The sequence below is a fragment of the Eubalaena glacialis genome, chromosome 4 (genome assembly GCF_028564815.1).
Source record: "Eubalaena glacialis isolate mEubGla1 chromosome 4, mEubGla1.1.hap2.+ XY, whole genome shotgun sequence".
NCBI classification, from domain to species: Eukaryota; Metazoa; Chordata; class Mammalia; order Artiodactyla; family Balaenidae; genus Eubalaena; species Eubalaena glacialis.
Genome location: NC_083719.1, coordinates 22,237,025 through 22,260,437, shown reverse-complemented (window position 1 = coordinate 22,260,437; position 23,413 = coordinate 22,237,025). Strand labels below are relative to the sequence as shown.

Genomic DNA, 23,413 nt, shown 5'->3' with positions numbered 1-23,413 from the left:
TCTCTCCACTTCACTTACTCTTTCTTGTGGGGTATTATCTTGTTCCTTCATTTGGAACGTATTGCTCTGTCACCTCATTTTGCTGAATTTGCTGTTTTTATTCCTATGTATTTGGTAGGTTGGTTACATTTCCTGACCCTGGAAGTGACCTTTTGTAGTAGATGTCCCATGTGCCCCAGGAGTGCACTCCCCTCTGGTCACCAGAGCTATATCCTCTAGGGGTGCCCTCATGTGGCCTGCACGGTTCTTCTGTTGAGGCAGATTGAGTATTGCAGATGGTCTGGTAGGAGTGGCTGGCCCCAGGTCTAGTTGGTTACCAGGCCCTGCCTTGTGTGGAGGCTGCAGGCTGCTGGGTCTCAAGGGGCAGGGTGACATGGTAGCTGGCTCTGGGGCCCCAGATATCCCGGGGCTATTACTGGCCCACAGGTGGGCAGAGTTGGTGACTGTGGTGATTGTGGGGCCAGGGTTCATGAATTTCATGTCAGCCTGTTGTTGGACAGGGCTAGGTCCCAGAGGATCCCTGGACTGGTGTCTGCCTACGAGTGGGTGATGTTGGTTACTGTGGCTAGTTCTGGCCACTACTGGCAGAGCTGGGTCTTGGAGTCTCTGGTTTCAGGGACCAGGGGCCCCAGAGTTGGTGCCAGCCTTCTGGGGGGTAGGGATGGGGCCCAGGGGGTTCTGGGGCTTGTGTCTGCCCACTGGTTGATGAGGCTGGTCCCAGGGCAAGTGCCAGCCCACTGGTGGGTGGAGCATATTAGTACACCTATTAAAATATCCCCAAAATCTTCCCCTAAAGTTTCCTAATTCCCCTTTGTAATACTTCCCTCCCAAACATCCTGGAACCAAACCCTGTTCCCAGGCAAACACTGAACTACTTTATGGCAATATAGATTAAATTTGATTGGATTTTCTTGACTTTATACAAATGAAATCATACAGTATTTATTCTCTTCTGTCCAACTTCTTTCTTTTAGCATAACTATCTTGAGATTTTCCATATCGTTGTGTGCATTAATAGTTTAATTTTCTAATTGCTGAATAGTATTCCAAAGTGTGGAAATACCACAATTTGCTTATCTGTTCACTTATTCATTGATATTTTGAGTTGTTTCAAATACTTGGATATTGTAATACGTTTATACACATTTGTATATAAGTACACATACAAATATTTGTGTATCAGTATTTGTATAGTTACATGCGTTCACTTTTCTAGAGTAAATATCTAGGAGGGTTATGATTGGAACATGTGGTGGTTACATGTTTAACTTTTAAAGTGGTTATACAATTTTACATTCCTATCAGCATGTGTGATGGTTCCAATTTCTCTACATCCTCACCAACCCTTGGTACTGTCAAATATTTTAATTTTAGCCATTCTAATAGATATATAATAATATCTCCATTACCTTTATAGCTAATGATGTTGAGCATTTTTTTCATATGTTTATATGTCACCAATATATGTTTTTTGATGAAGTGTCTATTCAAAATTTGCCTAAATTTTACTGGGTTATGTCTTTGTTATCGATTTGAAGACACACACACACACACACAATGGATACAAGTCCTTTATCAGTTTTATGATTTGCAAATATATTCTCCCCAAGTCAGTGGATTGTATATCCATTCCCTTAAAGTGACTTTCAAAAAGCAAAACTTCTCAATTTTAATAAAATCCAGTTTATTAACTTTTAAATTTATGGATGAAGCTTTTAGTGTCTTATATAGGAAGCATCTGCCTAATCTCAAAATTCTCATTCTATTTTTTTTCAGGTAGGAGATTTATTGCTTTTAGTCATATTCTCATTCTATTTTTTTTCATGTAGGAGATTTATTGCTTTTGGTCATATTTATATCTATGATTCATTTTAAGTTAATTTTTATATGGTGTGAGTTATGGATCAAAGTTTTTTCTTTTTTGTATATGGATGTTTACATTGGAAATGCAATGTTTCCTGCACCATTGGTTGAAAAGACTATAATTTTCACTGAATAAATTTTGTACATTTGTCAAAACTAACTCTGGACTCTCTCTTCTATTCCAATTATATATTTATCTATGTTTACAAAAATGGCACATTGTTGTATAGCTTTATAAAAAAAGTCTTTAAATTAGGTAGTATTCCTCATTTAACTTTTTTTTTTCCTACCTGAAGTTGCTTGGTAATTCTAGGCCCTTTACATTTTCATTTATCAAGTGCTATAAAAGAGCCTCCTGAAATTTTCATTGGGATTGTGTTGAGTCCATTGATCAATGTAGGCAGAATTGATAATACCTTAATAATATTGAATATATTAATCCATATACAATGTGCATTTCTCCACTCATGGAGGGTGTTTTCAGCCATGTTTTGTGGTTTTACGTCTACATATCAAGAACATATTTTATATTTTTTGTTGCTTTATTGCACTGGCAAGAACCTCCAGGACAATGCTAAACAGAAGTGATAAGAACAGAAGTCCTTTCCTTCCTCCTTGTCTTATGAAGAAATTAGTTTTTCATTATTAAGTATGATGCTGTTAGTCTATTTCTGCTTTTGTATTTAAAATATGTTCCTTATAGAATCATATAGCTGTGTTTTGCTTTATTGCACAATGTAACATTCTGTTCCTTTTAATTGTGATGTTTAGACCATGTATATTTAATGTGACTACTGATACTATTAAGTTTAATTTATCATCTTGCTATTTGTTTTCTTATTGCTCTATCTTTTCTTTGTTTCACCTTTCTTATTTTCTGCTTTCTTTGGATTAATACTGTATTTTATTTTGCATTCCTTTTTATTTCCTTTTTTTATGTTATCACTTTCTTTTTTTTTTTTTTTTTTTGCTGGGTATAGAATTTTAGATTGAGGGTAGTTTTTTTTTTTTTTCCCCCTAGCTCTATAATAAAGACTTTTCACTGCCTTTATGTTTATTTTTCTCTTTGTAACTTAGTTGTTCCTTAGGATGCAGTTAAATTTTGTCACTGGTTTTAAGCAATTTGATTACGATGTGATTTTCTATAACATGCTTCATATATTTTGTACTTGAAGTTTATTAAGCTTCTTGGATCTGTGAGTTTACGACTTTTCTCAAACTTGGAAAACTTTTCAACCACTGTTTCTTCAATAATTTTACCCTACCCTCCTCTCTTTCAGATCATTTAATTTTAATTATGTTAGGTGTCTTGAAAGTGTAACACAGCTCACTGGTGCTCTATTTTTTAATCTCCCCACCTTAATCATTTTAAATATTTCCCATTCATCTTCATTTACAAGTTTACTATTTTTTTTCCTGCAATATCTAACCTGCTTTAATTCCATCAGAGTATAATTTTCAACTCACAGACTGTAGTTTCTCCTCTAGAAGTTCTATGAAAGACATATACCTATATCTATCTATCTATATCTATATTATTTCCTTAAACTTTCCTCTAGTTAAATATATAGAATGCATTTAAAATAACTTTTTAAATATCACTGTCAGCTAATTCTGTCAACAGTGTCATTTCTGGGTTAGTTTCAATTGACAGATTTTTCTTTGCAGTCACATTTCCCATTTTTGCTTACCTGTGATTTTTGATTGCATGACAAATATTGTGTTTATGCTGTGTTAATTGTGTGATAGCTTTGCATTTCTATAAATACTATTGAGCTGTGTTCAGATGTGTGGCTAAGTTACCTGAAACAGCTTAAACCTTCTGGCCCTTGCTTTAGCAGCCCTTTGTCTAGATCTAATTTTGCCCCATAAATCAAGTAAGAGATTTCTGAGATTCTACCAAAGCCCCATGAGTTATGAGTTTTCTACTTTGGCTGATGGGAATTAGACTATTTCCAGACACATGCCAGTTCAATTTTGCTCCCTCTGGCCCTTATAATTGGTTACATCTATGGCTTCATTTTATCTGCTCTCATGCATGTTCTGATTAGCACTCAGCTGAAGAGTTGAACAGGATCCTCTTCATATTTCTGTGGCTCTCTCTCTGTGAAGCTCTATCCTATGAAGTCTTCTGCCCAGCAAATTCTACCCACCTTGGTCTCCCTGGACTCTCAGCATTATCTCCTGAATTCAAGGGACTGACAAGCTCCATCTGGGCTCCCACTTCCCGCATTATTGTTTAGAAACCCTCCCAGGCAGCAGCCAGTTTTGAGGATCACATCATTTCTTCCTCTTTTCTCAGGAATTACCCTCTCTGTCTCCTGGTATCTAATGCTTCAAAAATAATTGTTTCATATATTTATTTGGATTTTAGTGGGTTTTGGCAGGGTGTGTGTGTGTGTGGTAAATCCAGCCCCTGTCATTTTATATTTGAAGAGGACATCCAAAATATCATTTTGAACATGTTTTTGATAATATAATTGTAGCCATTCATTTTAGAAAAAATGGATTGCATAGGTAATTTTGTAGCAAATAAGACATCTATAATTCTCCCCTCAGTAGATACTCCAGTGCTATTTATTCTACTTCCATCAAGTATTTCATCTTTTAAAGTTTATCAATCTATTTTTTTAATTAAGTATAGCTTATATAATATATATGGGTTTATATATTTTACTAATTGTGAATATTTGCTAATGTCATTACAGTTCTTGATAAACTTCTATTGTATAGATAACATACTATCATGTAGGTAATGCATCACTAATGAAAATTTAGATTGTCTGGAGATTTATAACTGATAATTTCCTCATGATACAATTTTAGGAGAAAAATTTCTTGATCAGAGACTGATAGTAAAACTTGCAACCTTGCTTTATGGTATATAAAAGTGGCTGATACCTTTTTAAGTCCATAGCTCTTCCAGAAATATTTACTTTTTATAGGGTACTCAAGTCTTGAAAAAACAATGAGCAGTAGTTTTACCTGTAAAATCTCAAGAATTTTGACAAAGGGAAGAAAAATATTTGGAGAACAGATGAATCTGAAATTATGTTCCTAAAATTATACTGTCAAGTCTGACAAAATGTAAGGCCATGCCTGAAAATATAACATTAGGCTGATTCCTGTTAGCATAAAAATGTATGCAAAAAAAGCTTTAGATATTCAATTATAGTGTAAAAAACCAGCAATAATTCAACAAGGAGACAACATTATAATATTTAACTCTTTCGTTTGCTCTGATAGCATTTAGAAGGATGACTGATCCCCAGAGCAGAAATAGGCTATGATAAACATCATGGAACATTTTCCAGGGAAAGTTTGGGAAGTAATTCTCACCCACCGGTAAATCTGTTCATCAAACATATTTTCTGAAATACATCTGCCACTTGCAACATAAGATTATGGTTACAATTAGCAGCTGTTGTCAGCTCCGCTTCACCTCATTAGTAATCATGGATTTCCTAAGTTATAGGGTTGATTATAGCTTTACAGGTTCTGAAAGAACATGTTGTCTCATTTCACACCAATTTTATGCTCAACAAATTTAAAGGTTCAACGAATTTTAGAAGAAATCAGTTCTACCGCAGTCAAATAGAGAAGTAAATAAAAAACAAACTTGCTGATGAGAAATTTAGTTATGTCACCATAAAATGTACATGATTCCACCATAAACTGGAATAAGTGCCTTCATATATACCAGTACTTCTTTAATATTTGCTTGATTTTATTACAGAGAGTAAAATAATAGTAATTTTAAAATCATGTCAATAATATATGGAAAAAAATAAAGGTTTGAACTATTTGTTAAAGCAGTATAGCCATTCTCAAGGAAATTTCATAGTTTGTAGCTAGAAAACACATTTCTGGAAAGGAATAAGCAAACTCATAGCCTAATTATATTGACTTAGTGGAAGATGTACCTGGAATTCAGGAAAGGAAAAGGAATACTATCTTTGATGTATTCCTACATATTACTGATTCGTTCTGGTGTCTGTAATTTAATTTACATGTTTTTTTGTAGTAGGTGAAAATATAGGGATCTGCTATGTGTTTGATTCTTAATTGTAGAGCTTAAAAAACAAACTAACAAACAAACTAGAACCAGAGTTCAGCTTCCACAGTGTCAGCTCGCCTGTGATCTTTTTACCTTGTTATTTTTGCTGCCTATGTGATTGGCTCCTGTTTCTGCAAAAGGTATTCATTCAAAAAATTATGCCAATGATCTTTTTTAAAACTTATTGTTATAAATTCAATATATGAGATCAATAAAGTATCATTTTAATAAGCCATCTGCTGGGACATAGAGACAGTTTTGTCTCGCGTTATGTGTTTATCAGCCTCTTTTTGGTCATTTGCTGTAATCCAGTGTACTTATTATTAATAGGTAAACCAGAACATCCTATTCTGTGTTGAAAATAGAGCACTGGCTGCTAAATAAATGAAAATTATCTCTGGGCTTTGAAAAACTGCAAGACATCATTTGCAGTCGGGCAAATTTATAAATACAGATTCGGAAGTTTGCAGTGTTAATGTTAAAATGAACTATTTATAAATCATCAAAGTGACTCTCCTTCATGAATTCATAACTTGAGAACAGTGCTTTTCAAGGTTGAACCTAAGAGTAGGGCAGCCAGAAACACAGACCTATTTTGATCCCACATAAGCTCAAAGTGAGTCAAAGCTAGATTTGTATAATGTTAGAATTGTTAACTATTCCTCAATCATAGAAATCCCCATGCTAATCTCTAGGGCATGTAGCAATGGGCAAAAAGCGATTTTTATTTTACTTCTGATCTTTGATGCAAGTGATAGGAAGGAATCCAAGATCTATTCAGCGATAAGCAGATAATGGTTAACTATTGACCTTTCCAACAATGGAGATAAATATATACAGGTGAATATTATGAATTGAGATTCATTCAACACATAGATGTGGTTATGTGGTTATGCTCTTTTATTCGCTTTCTTTGTGTTCCTTTTAGGATTGTTTGTATTCATAAGCAGAATTTGGTGTAAGTACTTTAGGAAAAAAACCCATTTTTTAAATGTTCCAATGACTTTCTCAGGCCACATTAGGAACTAAACTGTAGGAGGATTGAAACCTAGACATAGGAAACACTCTATTTTCTTTTGTCTTAGCACTATTTAAGCAATAAAAATTAAAAAGAGAAAATTTCATATGACTTTTATTCTTGATCTTAGTACATTAATGAGTATTTTAAAAAATAAGAACTATCTCAGATCCTTGTCTGACAATGAATGCTTAGTTAAAACTCAATGTAACTTGTGCTTCTAGGAAATATATACACTACTATGCATTTTTATATAATTATTTTTATATTTAGGTTTAAAATTTTTCTCTATTTACTTAGGATTTCCCACCCCAGAAGGATAGTTACTCTTGGGCAGCGACCATATGTCACATGAGTTTTTTTTTTTTTTTTAAATCCCCAAATTCTTTTTATAGCAACCATGTAGAAAAATTACAATCATAATTATTGCAAAAATAAGGGAATACTACCATTTCCATGTAGCTCTATTGTACACTGCACAACACTTCCAAAGGATAACAAGGTGACTGTCCTGGTTTCATATTTTGGGAGTGAGGTACAGGAAGAAATCTGAGACCAACTATGCAAAGATTTTAGCTATTTTATCTTTGAGATGAAATCTAATATATATATATATAATATGTATATTTTCCACATGCCCAAATACTCACTTTGAAGCAGTATTTGTGAGTTTGAAACAATAATTTTACAAAATTTAGCAGAAAGTAAATTAGGTAAGCACCATCATATACTATATTAAGCTGTTAAAATTTTTGAAATCTGAGTTTACTAATGGATCCCTTAAGTTAAGCATAGTCCTTATAATAATGGACTAAGTCACATGTTCTTTATTAAAATAACCCAAAGAAATCATCGAATTTAGATAAATGTATTTTTATCCAATATTTTAAAAATTGCCAATGTTTCACAATGTTTAGAAACCTAAATGTCTATTTTTTGTCAAAGTCAGTGCCAGACAGTGGATATATTATGGATTTATAATGGGAGTTGTTAATTCCCTAATTCACCAGATTAAAAGGGAGTTCATTTGCTAAGTGTCTTTAATGGAGACCTAGAAAAATGAGGATGCCACCAGATGCTGATTAGCTTGTTAGTTCTCTGTCATTGTTGCTCCTTTGGCTGTCCTTATTCTAACCAGTTTATCCCATGGTCTTAACCTTGCTATACAAAGCCTTATCTATGGACTTTACAACATGGGATTCACCTAAGAGTTTTTTAGAAATGCAGAATAACAGTTCCCACACTAGACTTACTGAATCAGAATCTGTTTTTACCAAGATCCCCATGTGATTCATATGAACATTAATGTTTGAGACACACTTAGATTCCTACATGGCTCAAACACTCAGCAGCAGAAATCTCAAACATGCAAAAATGGTAGCTAGTACATCTGTGGTTCCTTGTCATTTCAGTTTTTATTTGGAAAAGGCTAAAGGGAGAGACTGGAGGAAGACCTTTGATTCAGCTGAAATAATCTTTGAATAGAGAACCATTGAAGAGCCATGTATTTTACAACAGCCTCTGCATATTCACTTATAAGGACTCTGTGGACACGTTTTTATGTGTTATTTTCAACATAATTTCAATTTATCCAATGCAATTGACTCTATAAACTTTAATATGACTTTAATATGTCTCAAGCACTGCAATAGGTCTATGATAGGATAAATTAATCAAGTGACAATTAAAAACTCACTTAAAAGCTGCCACAAGGATTCATGAGTATAACTAAGGACTCTGAAGTACACATAATCATAGAATAGTAATAATGAAAACAGCCAACTACATCAAATTATCTAAATGACAATTACATTAAATAAAAATTCAAGAAAATTATCGGTATTTTACTTGTCGTATTTATCAGACCATCGTGTGAACTGCCTATAACTTTAAGAAATGGTAGATGAATTAATAATTTTAAAACAATGCCTGGAATTATGAGTCTCTTTTCTGCTAGATACTCTGTTGATCGGCATTCGGATATGGACCGGATTTTCAGTATTCACTCAGAAAATGGTTCTATTTTCACTTTGAAGCCTCTTGACCGGGAGTCAACCCCTTGGCATAACATCACCATTACAGCCACAGAGATAAGTAAGTTGGAAATACATCCACCTGAACACATTATTTTTCACCAAAGTAGTAAAATAATAGCATTAAGTAGACTCTTTTACTTGAGTGGAATGAATTTCCACTCTTGCTGAATGAATTCTCTCAGCAAGAGCTGAGAGAAATGATTTAGAGTGTGTTGGATTTTTAAATTATTTTAATGATTATCAAATATTCATTTTATTTTAAACTTGACTTTCTTTTACATCTTACTGTAGGATAAAAATATAATCTAACCTCATAAAAATAATTAATCAGTCTAAGAAAATTATCTCTTACAAATAATATTCACTCTCAATTATATTCTCCTCTTTCTATCATGCTCTTCATCTGAACCGTGTAAGAAAGCTGAGATATCCATCAGCAATCCAATCAAGAAGTGAACACCCCAGAAATGATCTGTTGCTAAGTTACAAATGGGGCAAACAATATCACTACTACTCTGTAAATGAGACTGAAATCTTACACATGTTCTCATTGCAGATAACTCAAAACAAAGTAGCCGCATTCCTGTTTTCATCAGAATTCTAGATATAAATGACCATGCTCCAGAATTTGCCATGTACTATGAAACATTTGTCTGTGAAAATGCAAAACCTGGGCAGGTAAGTTATTATAAACTTAAAAAAAATATCCTCTTCACGAAGGCAGATGACACTGCATTAATTTACTTGCACATTTTTTTTTTCATGCAAACTATTGTCAGTCCTCCTTGTCACTTGTTTTATCTCTCCTTACCAAAAAAATCACAATAATCTTAAAAAGATGACTTTTAAAATATTCTTATACAATCCATGATATAATAGGAAAAATTATAATATATGCTTTAATTTATAGACTAGGTACATAATGAATATCACATATATAAAAATTTCCTACCTGGATTCATAATCATACTCATACTGAGCTATAATCACGAATAGAATGAACATACATTATTAAATAAAACATCAAGTATGAAAATAAAATTGTTCTGTGTTAATATAAAGGAAATCATAATAATTGTCTTGTTGATTATATTTTGTTACTTTGAGTTGCTCAATCAGGACATTTTGGTTTGAGACAAGTTATATTTTGTTTGTGATTTTTCGACTTTAATATTAGTGCGATAAAAAAGAGTGTACAAGAGTTACAAAGTCCTCATATAAAGTAATATTTCAGGTATCTCTAAAGTAATTTTAAGAAAATGCAGAATATGTTCATGTTTTACACTAATACAGTATTTTACAAATACAAATACTGTATTTTACAAGTACAAACTGCATAAATGTTATTGAAAGAAATTTTAACGAGTTATTTAGATATTTCCTTGAGGAAAAAGTAGGTAGATGGTAAGAATCATATATAATTCTATCATGTCCTTTTAATATAGAAAATAAAGTGAAATATAGTCTTTCTTCTATTCTAGTAGAGATTATAATGAACTGAATATTTCTGCCCCCTCAAAATTCATATGCTGAAGCCCAATCCCCCAGTGTGGCTGTATCATCTGAAGATGGGGTCTCTAAGGAAGGAATCAAGGTTAAATGAGGTCATAAAGTGGGGCTCTGATCTGACAGTATTAGTGTCCCTTAAAGAAGAGACACCAGAGAGATCACCCTCTATTGTCATACACACGATCAAAGGAAAGGCCATGTGAAGATGTAGCAAGAAGGCAGCTGTCTGAAAGCCAGAAGAGACCTCTCACTAAAAGCCCACTATGCTGATACCCTGATCTCGGACTTCCAACCTCCAGAATTGTGAGAAAATAAATTTCTGCTATTTAAGCCATTCAGTATATGGTGTTTTGTTATGGCAGCTCAAGCAGACTAAGAAAGAGGTACATACCACATTCCACTTTTATACACAGAAATACAAATGAAGTTTTTATTTTCTTTTCACCAGCAAAGAATCATTACACAGTTATTCAGATTAAAAATTGTTTTCCTTTTTTCACTTCGTAACAAGTAATGGGCATATTCTCAGTTCGATGAATGATTATTTTTAATTTGCTGCTTACTTTTCAGAGCATAGCTACACATTAGTTAGCTTATTCAACTACCCATTTATTAATGGAAATTTGGTTTACCAACAAAATGTTACTCTAGCAGACAGCACTACAGTGAGCATTATAATACATGTATAGTTGTATACTACCTGGAATCATTTTTCTTTGATGAAATCCTCAAAGAAGAAATAAATTTTATCTATAAATACTCATCAGTGCTTCCAAATAGTGCTCAGAATATGTTATATACCTCGTAATAACTTCCACCAAATGTGGATAATTGCTCATGTATTGGGCAACACTAGATTTTAAATACTATCTACCAATATGTAAAATCTCATAATAATTTTAACATGAATTCCTCCAAAATTATTGAGGCTGAACATTTTATAGCTATGTTAGTTTCCCAAGGCTACCATGACAAATTTACACAAACTAGATAGCTTGAAATAACAGAAATGTATACTTTGACACAGTTCTGTAGGCTAGAAGTCCAGAATCAATGTGTCAGCAGGTTCATGCTCTCTCAGAAGGCTTTAGGGGAGGATCCTTCCTTGCCACTTCCTAGCCTCTGTGTTTGCTGGTGATTCTTAGCGTTCCTTGGTTTGTGGACCCAAATTACTCCAACCTCTGTCTCCACTGTTATATGATATTATTTCTGTATCTCTATTTGTGTCCATATTTCCCTCTTTTTGTGAGAACTCCATTCACTGGATTAGGGTCCACCCTAATTCAGTATGACCTCATCTTAACTTGATTACACCTGCAAAGAGCCTATTCCAAATAAAGTCACATCACAGGTACTGGGGATTAGGTCTTAAACATATAATTTGAAGGGACACAAGTCAACTGATAATAGCCTGTAGATATTCTTTACTTATTTATCTATTAGTATGCTTTTTTATTGTTTCATGTGAGTTATTTATATATTACAAAATTAATATTTGATAATGATAAAGTATAATTGATATTAACTAATTACAATTCTTTTAATATATACTACTGCTATTAACATGTCTATGTCATTGTTCATATAATTGGTGGAAAACAATTTTCCTGTTAAAATTAACAAGGTTAAAAATAAAACATAATATAGATGTCAAGCTACTGATATATAGTCTCTCTCAAAATATGTTTAAACAATGGCTCATCTAATCATTTCAAGAACTCAGAGTCATACAATGAAAGGATCAATGATTTTTATGATTAAAATATTACTAAATATTAGTTACATTATTGCTATTCTGGAACAGAAGTTTGAGCAAGAATATTAGATCTTATATAAATTTTTCTATGTCATGCGCCAATCTTGTAAGGAGAAAAATCATATCAAGTTTATATTAATAATTATGCACTTTCAGAAGTATTGTATAAAGAAACCTAAGATTACATGTGTTTCTGTCAATAAAATGAACAAAATTATAATTAATATCAAAGAGGAAAAAGTATTAACTAGTGAGTATGCAGGTTGGTATGGCCATAGAAGGTACACAATAACCAAAACAATGGATACATTAAACTACTGTGAAATTCTAATAATTCTTCATCACAGAATGTTGGACTATTATACCTGGCAGTGGTGCCACTATTTGTTTTTGTAGAAGAGAAGTTTGAAAGTAATGGTAATTAAGTGACTGTAATTACAAATCACACAGACGGCAGACCCAGGACTGGAAAACAGGCACCCTGATGTGTAGCTTTGTGTTTTATCCACAATAAAATGCTCAATGGAATTTTTCTGCCCAACCTGTCATTTACTGCTCCATCTTCACACTGTGGTACCCCTCTGACCTACAGGGAGCACAGCTGAGAGGTGTTATAATTTCTCAAATTCAACAATGATTTTACAAAACTTTAGAAGCATTTATTTGTATATTCTTCTAAATTTTGCAAATACCATTAAGAAGAAGAGTAAACAGTTTGAATAAAGTATGCAATATGATTGTAATTATGGTGCTCCATAGCTTTAAAATCTTCTCCTTTCTGGTATTATATGGCATATTGCTCATATTCCCAAAACTATATTTATAGTTTCCTTAATCTCTAGGAGTGGTTGTGCTAAGCACTTTTGTTTTTTTAAAAAAACACATCTGTTATGTCCTTTGCCTTTGAAACAATCATTATCTCGTGGAGGCAACATATTGGTAACCAATTCATAATAAAATGGGCTGGTAGTATATATTAACAATGTTAAAAGACAAAAGATTGGCGTGATCAAATTTTTCTTTTCTTTTCTTGGATACTATAGTGGCCAGGAATCAGATAATGATCCATAGAGGTGCTCTACAAACTGATACTTGATGGGCATTTTTCATTCTTCATTAAATAAGTTACATGAGACAGAACTACAAAAAAATCTTGGCAAAATTTTCTGAAAATGGAATTTTTTGTTTAATTTCAGTATTTAATTTCAGTGATATATTTAAAGCTCAAACACTGATGTAAAATGTCTTGTAATAACAAGAGTTGCTTTGTGTGCTCTATTCAATTAATTTTTCTTTGGTTTTAGTTGATTCAGACTGTCAGTGTCATGGACAAAGATGACCCTCCCCGAGGCCACAAATTCTTCTTTGAACCAGTGCCAGAATTTCCCCTCAATCCAAACTTCACCATTGTAGATAATAAAGGTACAGAACATTTTTGAAGACAAATATTATGAAACCTTAAGAGGCAAAATTTTAAAACTTGTCTGACTTTTTGTTTTTTCAGATAATACAGCAGGAATCATGACTCGAAAAGATGGGTATAGCCGCAACAAAATGAGCACGTATCTGCTGCCAATTTTAATCTTTGACAATGATTATCCAATCCAAAGCAGCACTGGCACACTCACCATTCGTGTGTGTGCCTGTGATAATCAAGGTAACATGCAGTCCTGCAATGCCGAGGCCTTGGTCCTCTCTGCTGGCCTGAGCACGGGAGCTCTCATCGCTATCCTTCTCTGTGTCGTCATACTACTTGGTAAACTATGCCCCTGAAAGATATGCCCCTGAGATATGCTCATTCAACTCAAGGAATTCTCTCCCTCATTACCCAGTGATTGCACACTGAAAAGCACTCTTCTTTAGAGCTAAAGGCTGAAAATTTTAACTTGTTATTAAAATTGTTCTTCCAATTGAAAAACAATTGAGTTTTTGACTGTGGATAGTTCTAGCTTTAAAGAGACCGAAAGCAAGGATATAATAGCTAGTGATATATACGTATATTTTAAAATATGTTTTATATTTATAGTGTTTAGTGTTAACTAAGATGATCCCATTTCTAAGGACATTTCATTTAATAATTGATTTAATTTTCATATCAACTCTATAAGGTAAATACTTTTATTCTTCTACAGAAAGGTTAGATAACTTACACAAAGTCACTCATTCAGAAAGTGTTTTAACTAGCATTAAAACGCAGATTATTCTATTTCAGAATCCACCTTTCTAAGCATTATCCTTAAAACAAAAGACTACTTTACAAATAATATTCCTAACAAATACTAAGTTATGTATATCATAAATGGAATTGGCCAGTGCATTTAACTTGTCACAGTAAGATAAACTTTTTTTTTTTCATAAAATGTGTTAAATGTAGGCGCAACACACCAAATTAAATTTTAAGCTCATTTCTTAAAATATCACTATGGCATTGTGGTCATACCTACTCCAGCAATATTTTCTAAATAAAGTCATGCTTCCAAGTGCAAATGCTTTCTTTGAGCATGCCCTAACAGGACAATGATTTAATTCAATTAAACAGTTGTTCCACTGTAACACATTCCCCAAAACATGTTTCCATCAAATATTCATCCAAAATGAATGCTTAGGGCAGGAGAGCTAGCCAAATTTATGTCCCAATGTTCATATGTGCTGGCTCCTTTTCACTGCAAATCCTCTCAGGCTATCTGGATAAAATCCCTTTGGCCAGATATTCTTGCAGGACTTCAGTGGGGAACTGATGAAAGTGAGGGGAAAACATTTGTCTCAGTTATGATGATCCAACTGTTTAGAAAAACATTTTCGTAGGATGGTTTAGAACTTAACACACTACTACCATCAGCAGCAGCAGCAGTCCACATCACCACCTGCTGCTAGAAAGTTCAACTCCTCCATAAAATATTTTTGTATCCTCATGGAGATTAAATGTTGGCTTACGCTTTTAGCTAAGTGCTACTGATATCATATTGCTTTATTTGCTCAAATAGTTCTAATTTCCTAATTTAGGACAATATGGAAATATGTATATTTCAAATTTGATTTTTTAATTTCAATATTAATATAACACATACTAACACATAAAGACATGCATGCCTACATGAGGGAACATAATCCACCCCAAAAAATAGGTTTAGATATTATAACATTATCCAACTAAATTGGATAATATTTTTCTCTACGCAGAAATCCTAGAAGGCTTCTTTTATTCTGAAAAGTCTGCCATCTTTCTGCCCTGGGAAATATAGAAGGCACACAATTCTTGTATTTTACCTTCTCAATTTATTGCCTAAATGTGGAATGATTTTCTATTATTTTAGTTAAAATGGGTTCTAACTCATAAGGTTCCATTATAAAAGTTCTTTAAGCATCCTTGCTGTTATTTCAGGTCTTTATACTAATGGCTGGACATAGTTACTATATTTCTGAAGTTAGAAGAGTCTGCTTTTTGCAAAATGGTGATATAGCATGGACAATAATATTTTAGACCTATCCTGCTACAGTTTGAAGAAATGTAATTCATAGTTTATATCCATGTTACAAGGCAAAGTAGGGGGTTAAAACCTAGGGCAGGGCTTTTTAATCTTTTTGGTCCCTTGGACACCTTTCGTAGTGAAGATGAAGCTATGGACCTATTTAGAATAATAATTTAAATTTATAAAAATAAGACATGTAACACAAAAGGAAATACATTTATCCAAATTAAACAAAAAACGAAAAAGCAAAACGTGTTTAATTATTGTCATATGTGTTTTGTTCTAGAACAAGTCTAATGATTATTTATAATATATCCTAACTATAATACAATATAAAGTATCTGTGATTTCTATTGGTTTAAAAGTCACACGTACTGTTACTATCACTACAGTTTATGCTGATATCCATAATAGAAAAAAATGCTAAATTCAAGTTATAGTGAAAATATAACTTTCTATATTATAGAATATAGCATTTTGTTCTACTCCTTACCTTAGTCTCTTTGAATTCCGTTCATATACCCCAGATTAAAAACCTCAGTCGAGGGAAAAGAAGCAGATAATTTTGGCCTGACAAAGCAGAAAACCCTCAGAGCAGATTCTGAGGACCATTTGTGAAAGTTCGTAAACATTATATTAGTTAAGAAACCCTTAAAACTATTTGACTATATGGTTGTTCTTCTATGCATAGAGAATTTATAAATTAATTCATTCAGTATTAAACTTAGAAAGAACGCTGTTTTTCTACTGCATGATTCACTAGATTTGTGGATTTCAGGTCTATGTTGGACTTAATTTATGATCATCCTTTAACAGAAGAGAGTTTAGACATGTCTCATTATTAATGAAAAGTTTTTTAAAATGTCTTCAACATGATTCTGAATATAGCTCAGCACCCAAAGCCTGATCTGTAGAGGTTCTTTTGTTTTCTTCTTACCAATTAGTATGAGCTGAGGAAAGTGTATTGGCCAATATGACAATAGCATTGTATGGGCCTTAAGTGTAGTTACAGGGGCCTCAAGGGCCATGGTGAAGTGCAGTCTCAGTGGAAATGAGTTTATGTAATCTCAAAACAAAGACTGAGAAAATGAATGGTAGGTTTCTGAGGCAACATGTTCTTATTTTTCAGTAAGACATCAGTAGTATTGACAAAACATTTAACTTCCATAAAGTAAGGAAAACCTGGTTTTTATTTCTCCCCAGCAATGTATAAGTATGCTTTTGGAAAATGTTCTTTATTTAATTCTTAACTTTCTTATGTATAAAATTATGTACTTGGTTCATTTTCTATGGAAACATATTTTGTTGGAAATCATGTGATCTTTCTTATGTTTTAAAATGTAATTTTTAATTTCAAAATGTATTTATCTTTCAAATGTTCATTGTCAAATATATGCATAATAATTTAAATTCCAGTAGTATAACAAGAAATAAGGAAGTATGTCATATGTGGGGAAGTTCATAGTTAACTTGATAACATAAGCATGTAAATAATAATACAGCATATAGAGGGAGCACAATTAACATTTCAGCCCCAAAGTTTGAATGCAACTATATATCAAGGAAGTCCTCAGAAAGAAGGTAATATGTGTAAGATGAGAACAAGGTAAGGATGAGTTTGAGTTTTAATTTTATATTGTAGCTTATAGAGTTATATTTCAGATTTTAAGCAGGCTTTCAAAACCAGGTCAATAAAAATAATTAACTAAACAGATGTGACATATGGGAATAGATGAGATTAGTAGCATATATATATGTGTGTGTGTGTACATATGTATGATATATATACACATAACATATATTATACATACATATACACATGACATATGCATATATTTGAGCAATACTTTGCCTGTATTCCCTTGAGTCATTAATATTAAATTGGTACTCAATTTCTCTTGGGATAATAATGATTGTAGCTTTAGAATTTTAGTATTTTGAAACAAACATGCATTGGGGAAGAATGAGGTATTACATACTTATAGTTGGCTAAATGCATTCGCCATAATTGAACATTTTCAATGCCAGAGCCCCATAGGAGATTGAGTCTTGAAAGTAAATATATGGCATTGTAATATCTGTTTCTTTATCAATATAGTACATCCAGTCATTGGCCCAAATCATCCTGTATTTGTGTAGGATAGTTACTCTTTATATCCAAATGAACTTAACACTTCTTACACCACACCAAGGTCACAAATACAAAAGTGAGCTATGTTAATTTAAACCCGAATCATGGAATCTCACAATTTTCTCTCTTTGATTTTTTCTTCTTGTTGTTGCTGTATTTGTTTTTGTTTGTTTTTGGTTAATAGTTTTAGTTGTGCTGTTTGCTGCATTGAAGAGGCAAAGAAAAAAGGAACCTTTGATAATTTCAAAAGACGATGTCCGGGACAACATTGTGACCTACAATGATGAAGGTGGCGGGGAAGAAGATACCCAAGCTTTTGACATTGGCACATTAAGGAATCCAGAAGCAAGAGAAGATAGTAAATTTAGAAGGGATGTAATGCCTGAAACAATTTTTCAGATAAGGAGGACTGTACCTCTGTGGGAAAATATTGATGTGCAAGATTTTATCCATCGAAGATTAAAAGAAAATGACTCAGACCCAAGTGCACCTCCTTATGATTCACTGGCAACATACGCCTATGAAGGGAATGATTCCATAGCAGATTCACTCAGTTCTTTGGAATCTCCCACAGTAGATTGTAACCAAGATTACGGTTACCTCAGCGACTGGGGGCCTCGTTTTAAAAAACTTGCTGATATGTATGGGGGTGATGATAGTGACCGAGATTAAGAGTATGGTATGACTTCATGGACATCAGTGTGGAAGTACTCTCTTTGTTACTAGATGGAGTGGCCTGCATTCTCTTCCTTGGAGGAAAATTTTTAAAAAATCAAAATTACAAACAATACTTAGGTGTTGTCTTAGTAAGAGTTTGCTCAATCAGTAAGTTTCTGTGAATGAACATGAATGACCTAGATTTTAAAAAGTAATAATAACCAGTTCACCCTCTTTGACTAACAATCTCTGAAGGAAAGTATATCACATCAATAACCAATAAAAAGTACATAAAAGGCTTTGTGTGCCTTTGCTTAGATATAAGAACTTTATAAATAATGTTTTCTTAACTGACTTACAGTCACCTTTACTATTAAATGAAACATTGTGCAAATGCTTTGTAAATTAATATGAAAAAATATATCTCTAAAGAAATAGGAATGACTATTACTGCCATATTTATTTAGTTGAAGAATGTCTTTCTGTTAATTCATTCATATTTTTATATATGTATATTTATATTTTTGTATTTTTATGAAATAAAATAGTATTTATAAAAATAAATTTCACTTTATTTAATTCCTAGAAGCAGTTCTGATCTCACTTATAACATTTTTTAAACATCTTTAAAGGTAAAACATGATTTACTCAGGGAAAAAGCAGCTAAATTATTGCATGTAATTTGGAAATAGAAAGTGGTAGGACTATAGTGAGCTTTGGTACAAGTTGTGATTTTCTCCTGCAACCACTCGAATATGGACAAGTGTTTATTGAATCACTGATGTCTACCCACCGATAAGGATGTGAGACACATTTACAATATAAAATATTATAAATATACTTGTGAACAATTAACTTTAATTTTTTTGTACAATTCTTTCCTATGGGATCAACCAGTAAATTTTATTGAGAGTAAATGAACTATGTGTCAGTAATGTGTAGATGAAGAAAAAAATCTAAACCACTCTTCCTTCATCAACAGTATAGTTTCAGAATGAGAAATGATACTTCCAACTTTTCTCTTTATGATTAGATAATTGATGGAATATAATTTGGGTAACATTTAAAATGTGTATTAACAAATTAGTGGAGTTTTTTTTAATTGATAATTTTGTTGAGGATGTTGGAAGCCACTGTATTTGAAGAAATCTTGAAAAAACTAGTGACAGGTAGACTGGAGATAAGGAACCTTAAGGAATGTAAAGTTTTATTAATGATTGGGATTGCCCAGAAAACAGAATATAGACACCCTAAGACATAGGAAATAAGAATAGAGAGGGATAATTGTGCATAGTAATCATTTGCAAATTTTGAAAGACTGCAATGTAGACTTGCCCTGGATTAGCCTGGAGAATAAAAAACTTGCCCTGGATTAGCCTGGAGAATAAAACCTAAACTGAAAGACAGAAACTTCACAGGGAGATTACATGATATCCATTTTCTATGTCATGAATTATCCTCTTTTTCTCCTGTATTATTGCTCCTTTGAGGAACAAATATCTTGCCCAGGGTAATTTCTAGGTGGAATTTATATAGAAATTTGTCTTTGACTAGTCTGTTAGCAAGCCTTTTAAAATAGCAACTACGTATTAACTTATAAATAGGCACTTATATATTCTGCTACTATGTTATAAAATATTTAAAGACCATTTCAATAACTTTACCACCAGTAGCTAACACGTATTAAAGGTTTAATTTAATGCTAAGAAAATAAAAACATACTGGGTATTTAAAAAATAATTGAAAATTTCTTATCATTGGAATTGCCCAGAAAACAGAAAATTTTCAGTTTTAGTTCAGAAAGCATTAGTTTTTACCTTAATAAGTAATTAGTTTCTCCATTGCTAGAAATCTTTCTGCATAAATCAGACAAATATTTGAGGAGGATTATATAGAGTGGCTTAAGGTAGTAAGAAAAATGAATTAGATGCCCATTAATGCCTCTTATAATCATTTATGCTATAATCACCAGAGGGAGAAGTGACAATAAGTAAACACATTCTAAGAAGGCCCATAATTACTGTATGAGTAGCAACTATTTATAAAAGAAGAGATTATGTCAAATCAGAAATGGGGGAATTGGTAGTTGCATTGCCTGCCTGAGTTCACCATGCTGTAAATACTAAGAGCACCGCAACAAACCAAGCTTCAGTTGTAGACCTGTAATTGCTATGAGAAAATCATATTGATACCAGAGAAGGCATATTAAGTTTTTAAGCTCGATTATGAAGAATTGTTAATTTGACTACCATTTTTTGGCAATTAAATATTGAAATTAATTTCAGAGTTATTCCTTTCCTTCATCTGGAAATCAATGATGTACTACTGGAGTCTTCATAAGGGCAGAGTTAACAGATTTCATACTTAATAGGTACGTGATTGCTTCTGCTATAAATTGGAGGGTCAGATTTGATCAAATAAATTACCAGATCTGTGTAATACTGATACTTCCCATAATTTTCCAGTAATGCTTGAAATTCCTTCAGTGGAAAAATGCATTTAGGAGTCAGATGAGATTTTATTATTTCCTTACTGGCAAGTAAAAAAATTACCTAACTTCTCCAGAAAAATAGACTTGAAAATATTTACCCTATTGGGTTTGGTTAATTTTACTTCACTAAATGCACACAATACACTCGATAATATTAGTTTCAATTACTTGATTCTCTTGGACTGTGGAGTTGGTAATATCTGAGGAAAATTAATACTTAATGTGTGCTTACTTTTCAAACAAAATAACTTAATTAGCTTTGACTGCTTACACTTGAGATAGAATTAAATTAAAGCCATTTGAGTAACCATTGTTCCAAATATAATTAAAACAATCATTGTTTTATTTTGAATGTTCAATAATTTTCAGAAAATATAGTATCTGTCTATATTCATATCTGAATATTTTTCATTGAGAGGAAGCTACCTACATTATTAGAACTTTAACACACAACCTGAATGTTATTACATTCAATCCTGCTCTCAGACATATGAAATAGATTCCCAGTGACTTAAAAATCAAACTTAGTAAAGAAAACTAAAGAGCATTAACAACAAAAACAAGCCAACAAATAAGAAAAAAAAAAGTAACAACATCTTACCTTAGCCAGTGGTTGAACTGACCTCAGTTGATTATTCCTTTTATCCTGGCAAAAGCACCACAATTGGCTTCCAGGATTCTTCATTCTTTTGGTTTTTCTTTTATTTTACTCAGTCTCCTTTACTGGTTCCTTTTCTTCTTCCTAACTCTGTATTTTGGAGTTATCCAGGCTCTAATCTGTTTTTTTCTCTATTTAAATCCTGGCCCTTGATGATCTTACTTATTCTTTCAGTTACTATACGTATCTATATCTGTATCTTGATATAGATGTAGCAATAATTACAGACATAAACTGAAAATTTTGAAATTTAGACCTCCCATCTTTACCCCTTTCTTAAAATCCAAACATATATACAACTAACTATTCTAAATTTCTACTTGCATGTCTAATTAAGTGGGATATGTCCAGATTTTAACTTTTAATTTTCACCCCAAATTTATCCTATTCTCCACCTGTTTTATGTAGGTTGATGACAAATCGATCTTTTACTTTCCCAGGCCAAAAACCTTACAGTCATCCTTCATTCCTCTCATTCATATCCAGTATTTTAGAAAATCCTGTTGACTGTACCTTCAAATTTATCTGACATACAATGACTTTTCATCACGTCTCCTGCTACAATCCTGGTCTAAAAGTATTACCTGGATAACTGCAATATGCTTCTAAGTGTTCTTTCTTACTGGCCTTTGCCCCTGCCATCTATTTGAACACCAAATACAGAGCAGGTTGCATTTCTTTTTTCTTTTGTTTATTTTGTTTTAATTAGATAAAGGTGAGCATCTCATTTCTCGACTCAAAACTTATCAACTGTTCTTCAAAATAAGAGTCAGTCCTCCCAAATGATCTACTAGATCCCGATCATATTATCTCTTTGATCTTATTTGCCTCTATATCCTTAACTCATGTCACTTCAGTTATTCTGGGTTTCTTGTTGTTCCTTAAAGATGCTAACATTTTCCCCTTTGAACTGACTGATCACTCTCCTTGGAACAATCTTTCCCCAGATATCCATGAACTTAACTGTGTAACTTCCTGTAAGTCCTGGGTCAGATGCCACTTTCGAGATGAGGACTATATTAAACAATCTATTTAAAACTGCAATCCTCCAAACCCATTTCTCCTTTCCACATTTATTTTAAAATATTTTCTCAGCAAATATCACCATCCAACATTATACACAATTTGTTGGTCATCTAATTGTTGTCTGCCCACTTCTACTAGAATTCTTTTTGGTTCGTAAACTGGACCTTGTACACATAGGACGAGGAGAGAACAAAGAAAGAGGCAGGCTGCTCCAGATTAATATGTGGCAGTTTTAATAACCAAGGAATCTTACATGTGAGACCTGCCTTTGTGGCCTTAAGACAAGTAGATCTCTTCAATCTCCCACCAAAATCTTAAAGGTTTATATAGAAGCCTTACCTGGGTCCAGTCAAATATTCAATCCAGACGGTCTCAACATACCTTACTCTCTCAAGGCTGTGTCTTTAAAACAACTCCTTGGTGTGGGAATGGTGGGCAGAAGGTGCTTCCCAAGGGCAGAGAGTGGGTGTGGAGCCTCCAATTGTCCGGGTCCAGTGTGCAGGTTAACCAGCAGTCACATCCTCTTGATAACTTCCTCCAGCAATGACTGGTACCTTTGGTTGACAATTTTCAGATATTATAATCTTTTCATATGTTATATTAACTAAAATATCCCATGTGTCTAGATTAGTGCCTCATACCTTGTTGAAAAGCAGCAAATATTTTACAAATGGGGAATAGAATGTGCAATATTTAGATACAATAATTAATTTGGTAAAATATTATGAATACATAGGAGAT

At 32.9% G+C, this 23,413-nt stretch overlaps 1 protein-coding gene across 2 annotated transcripts in view; it reads left to right on the top strand.

Moving 5' to 3' along the window:
• The window catches only part of CDH9 (cadherin 9), an 82,409-nt gene extending 63,897 nt beyond the window's left edge, over positions 1-18,512 (top strand). For both annotated transcript variants that reach the window (XM_061187678.1, XM_061187679.1), the window contains 5 exons: positions 8,896-9,032; positions 9,531-9,652; positions 13,544-13,661; positions 13,744-13,995; positions 18,025-18,512. In XM_061187678.1, coding sequence (XP_061043661.1) covers positions 8,896-9,032; positions 9,531-9,652; positions 13,544-13,661; positions 13,744-13,995; positions 18,025-18,512 — 1,117 coding nt within the window. The remainder of the gene's footprint in view (positions 1-8,895; positions 9,033-9,530; positions 9,653-13,543; positions 13,662-13,743; positions 13,996-18,024) is intronic.
• The last annotated feature ends 4,901 nt before the right edge of the window (positions 18,513-23,413 follow it).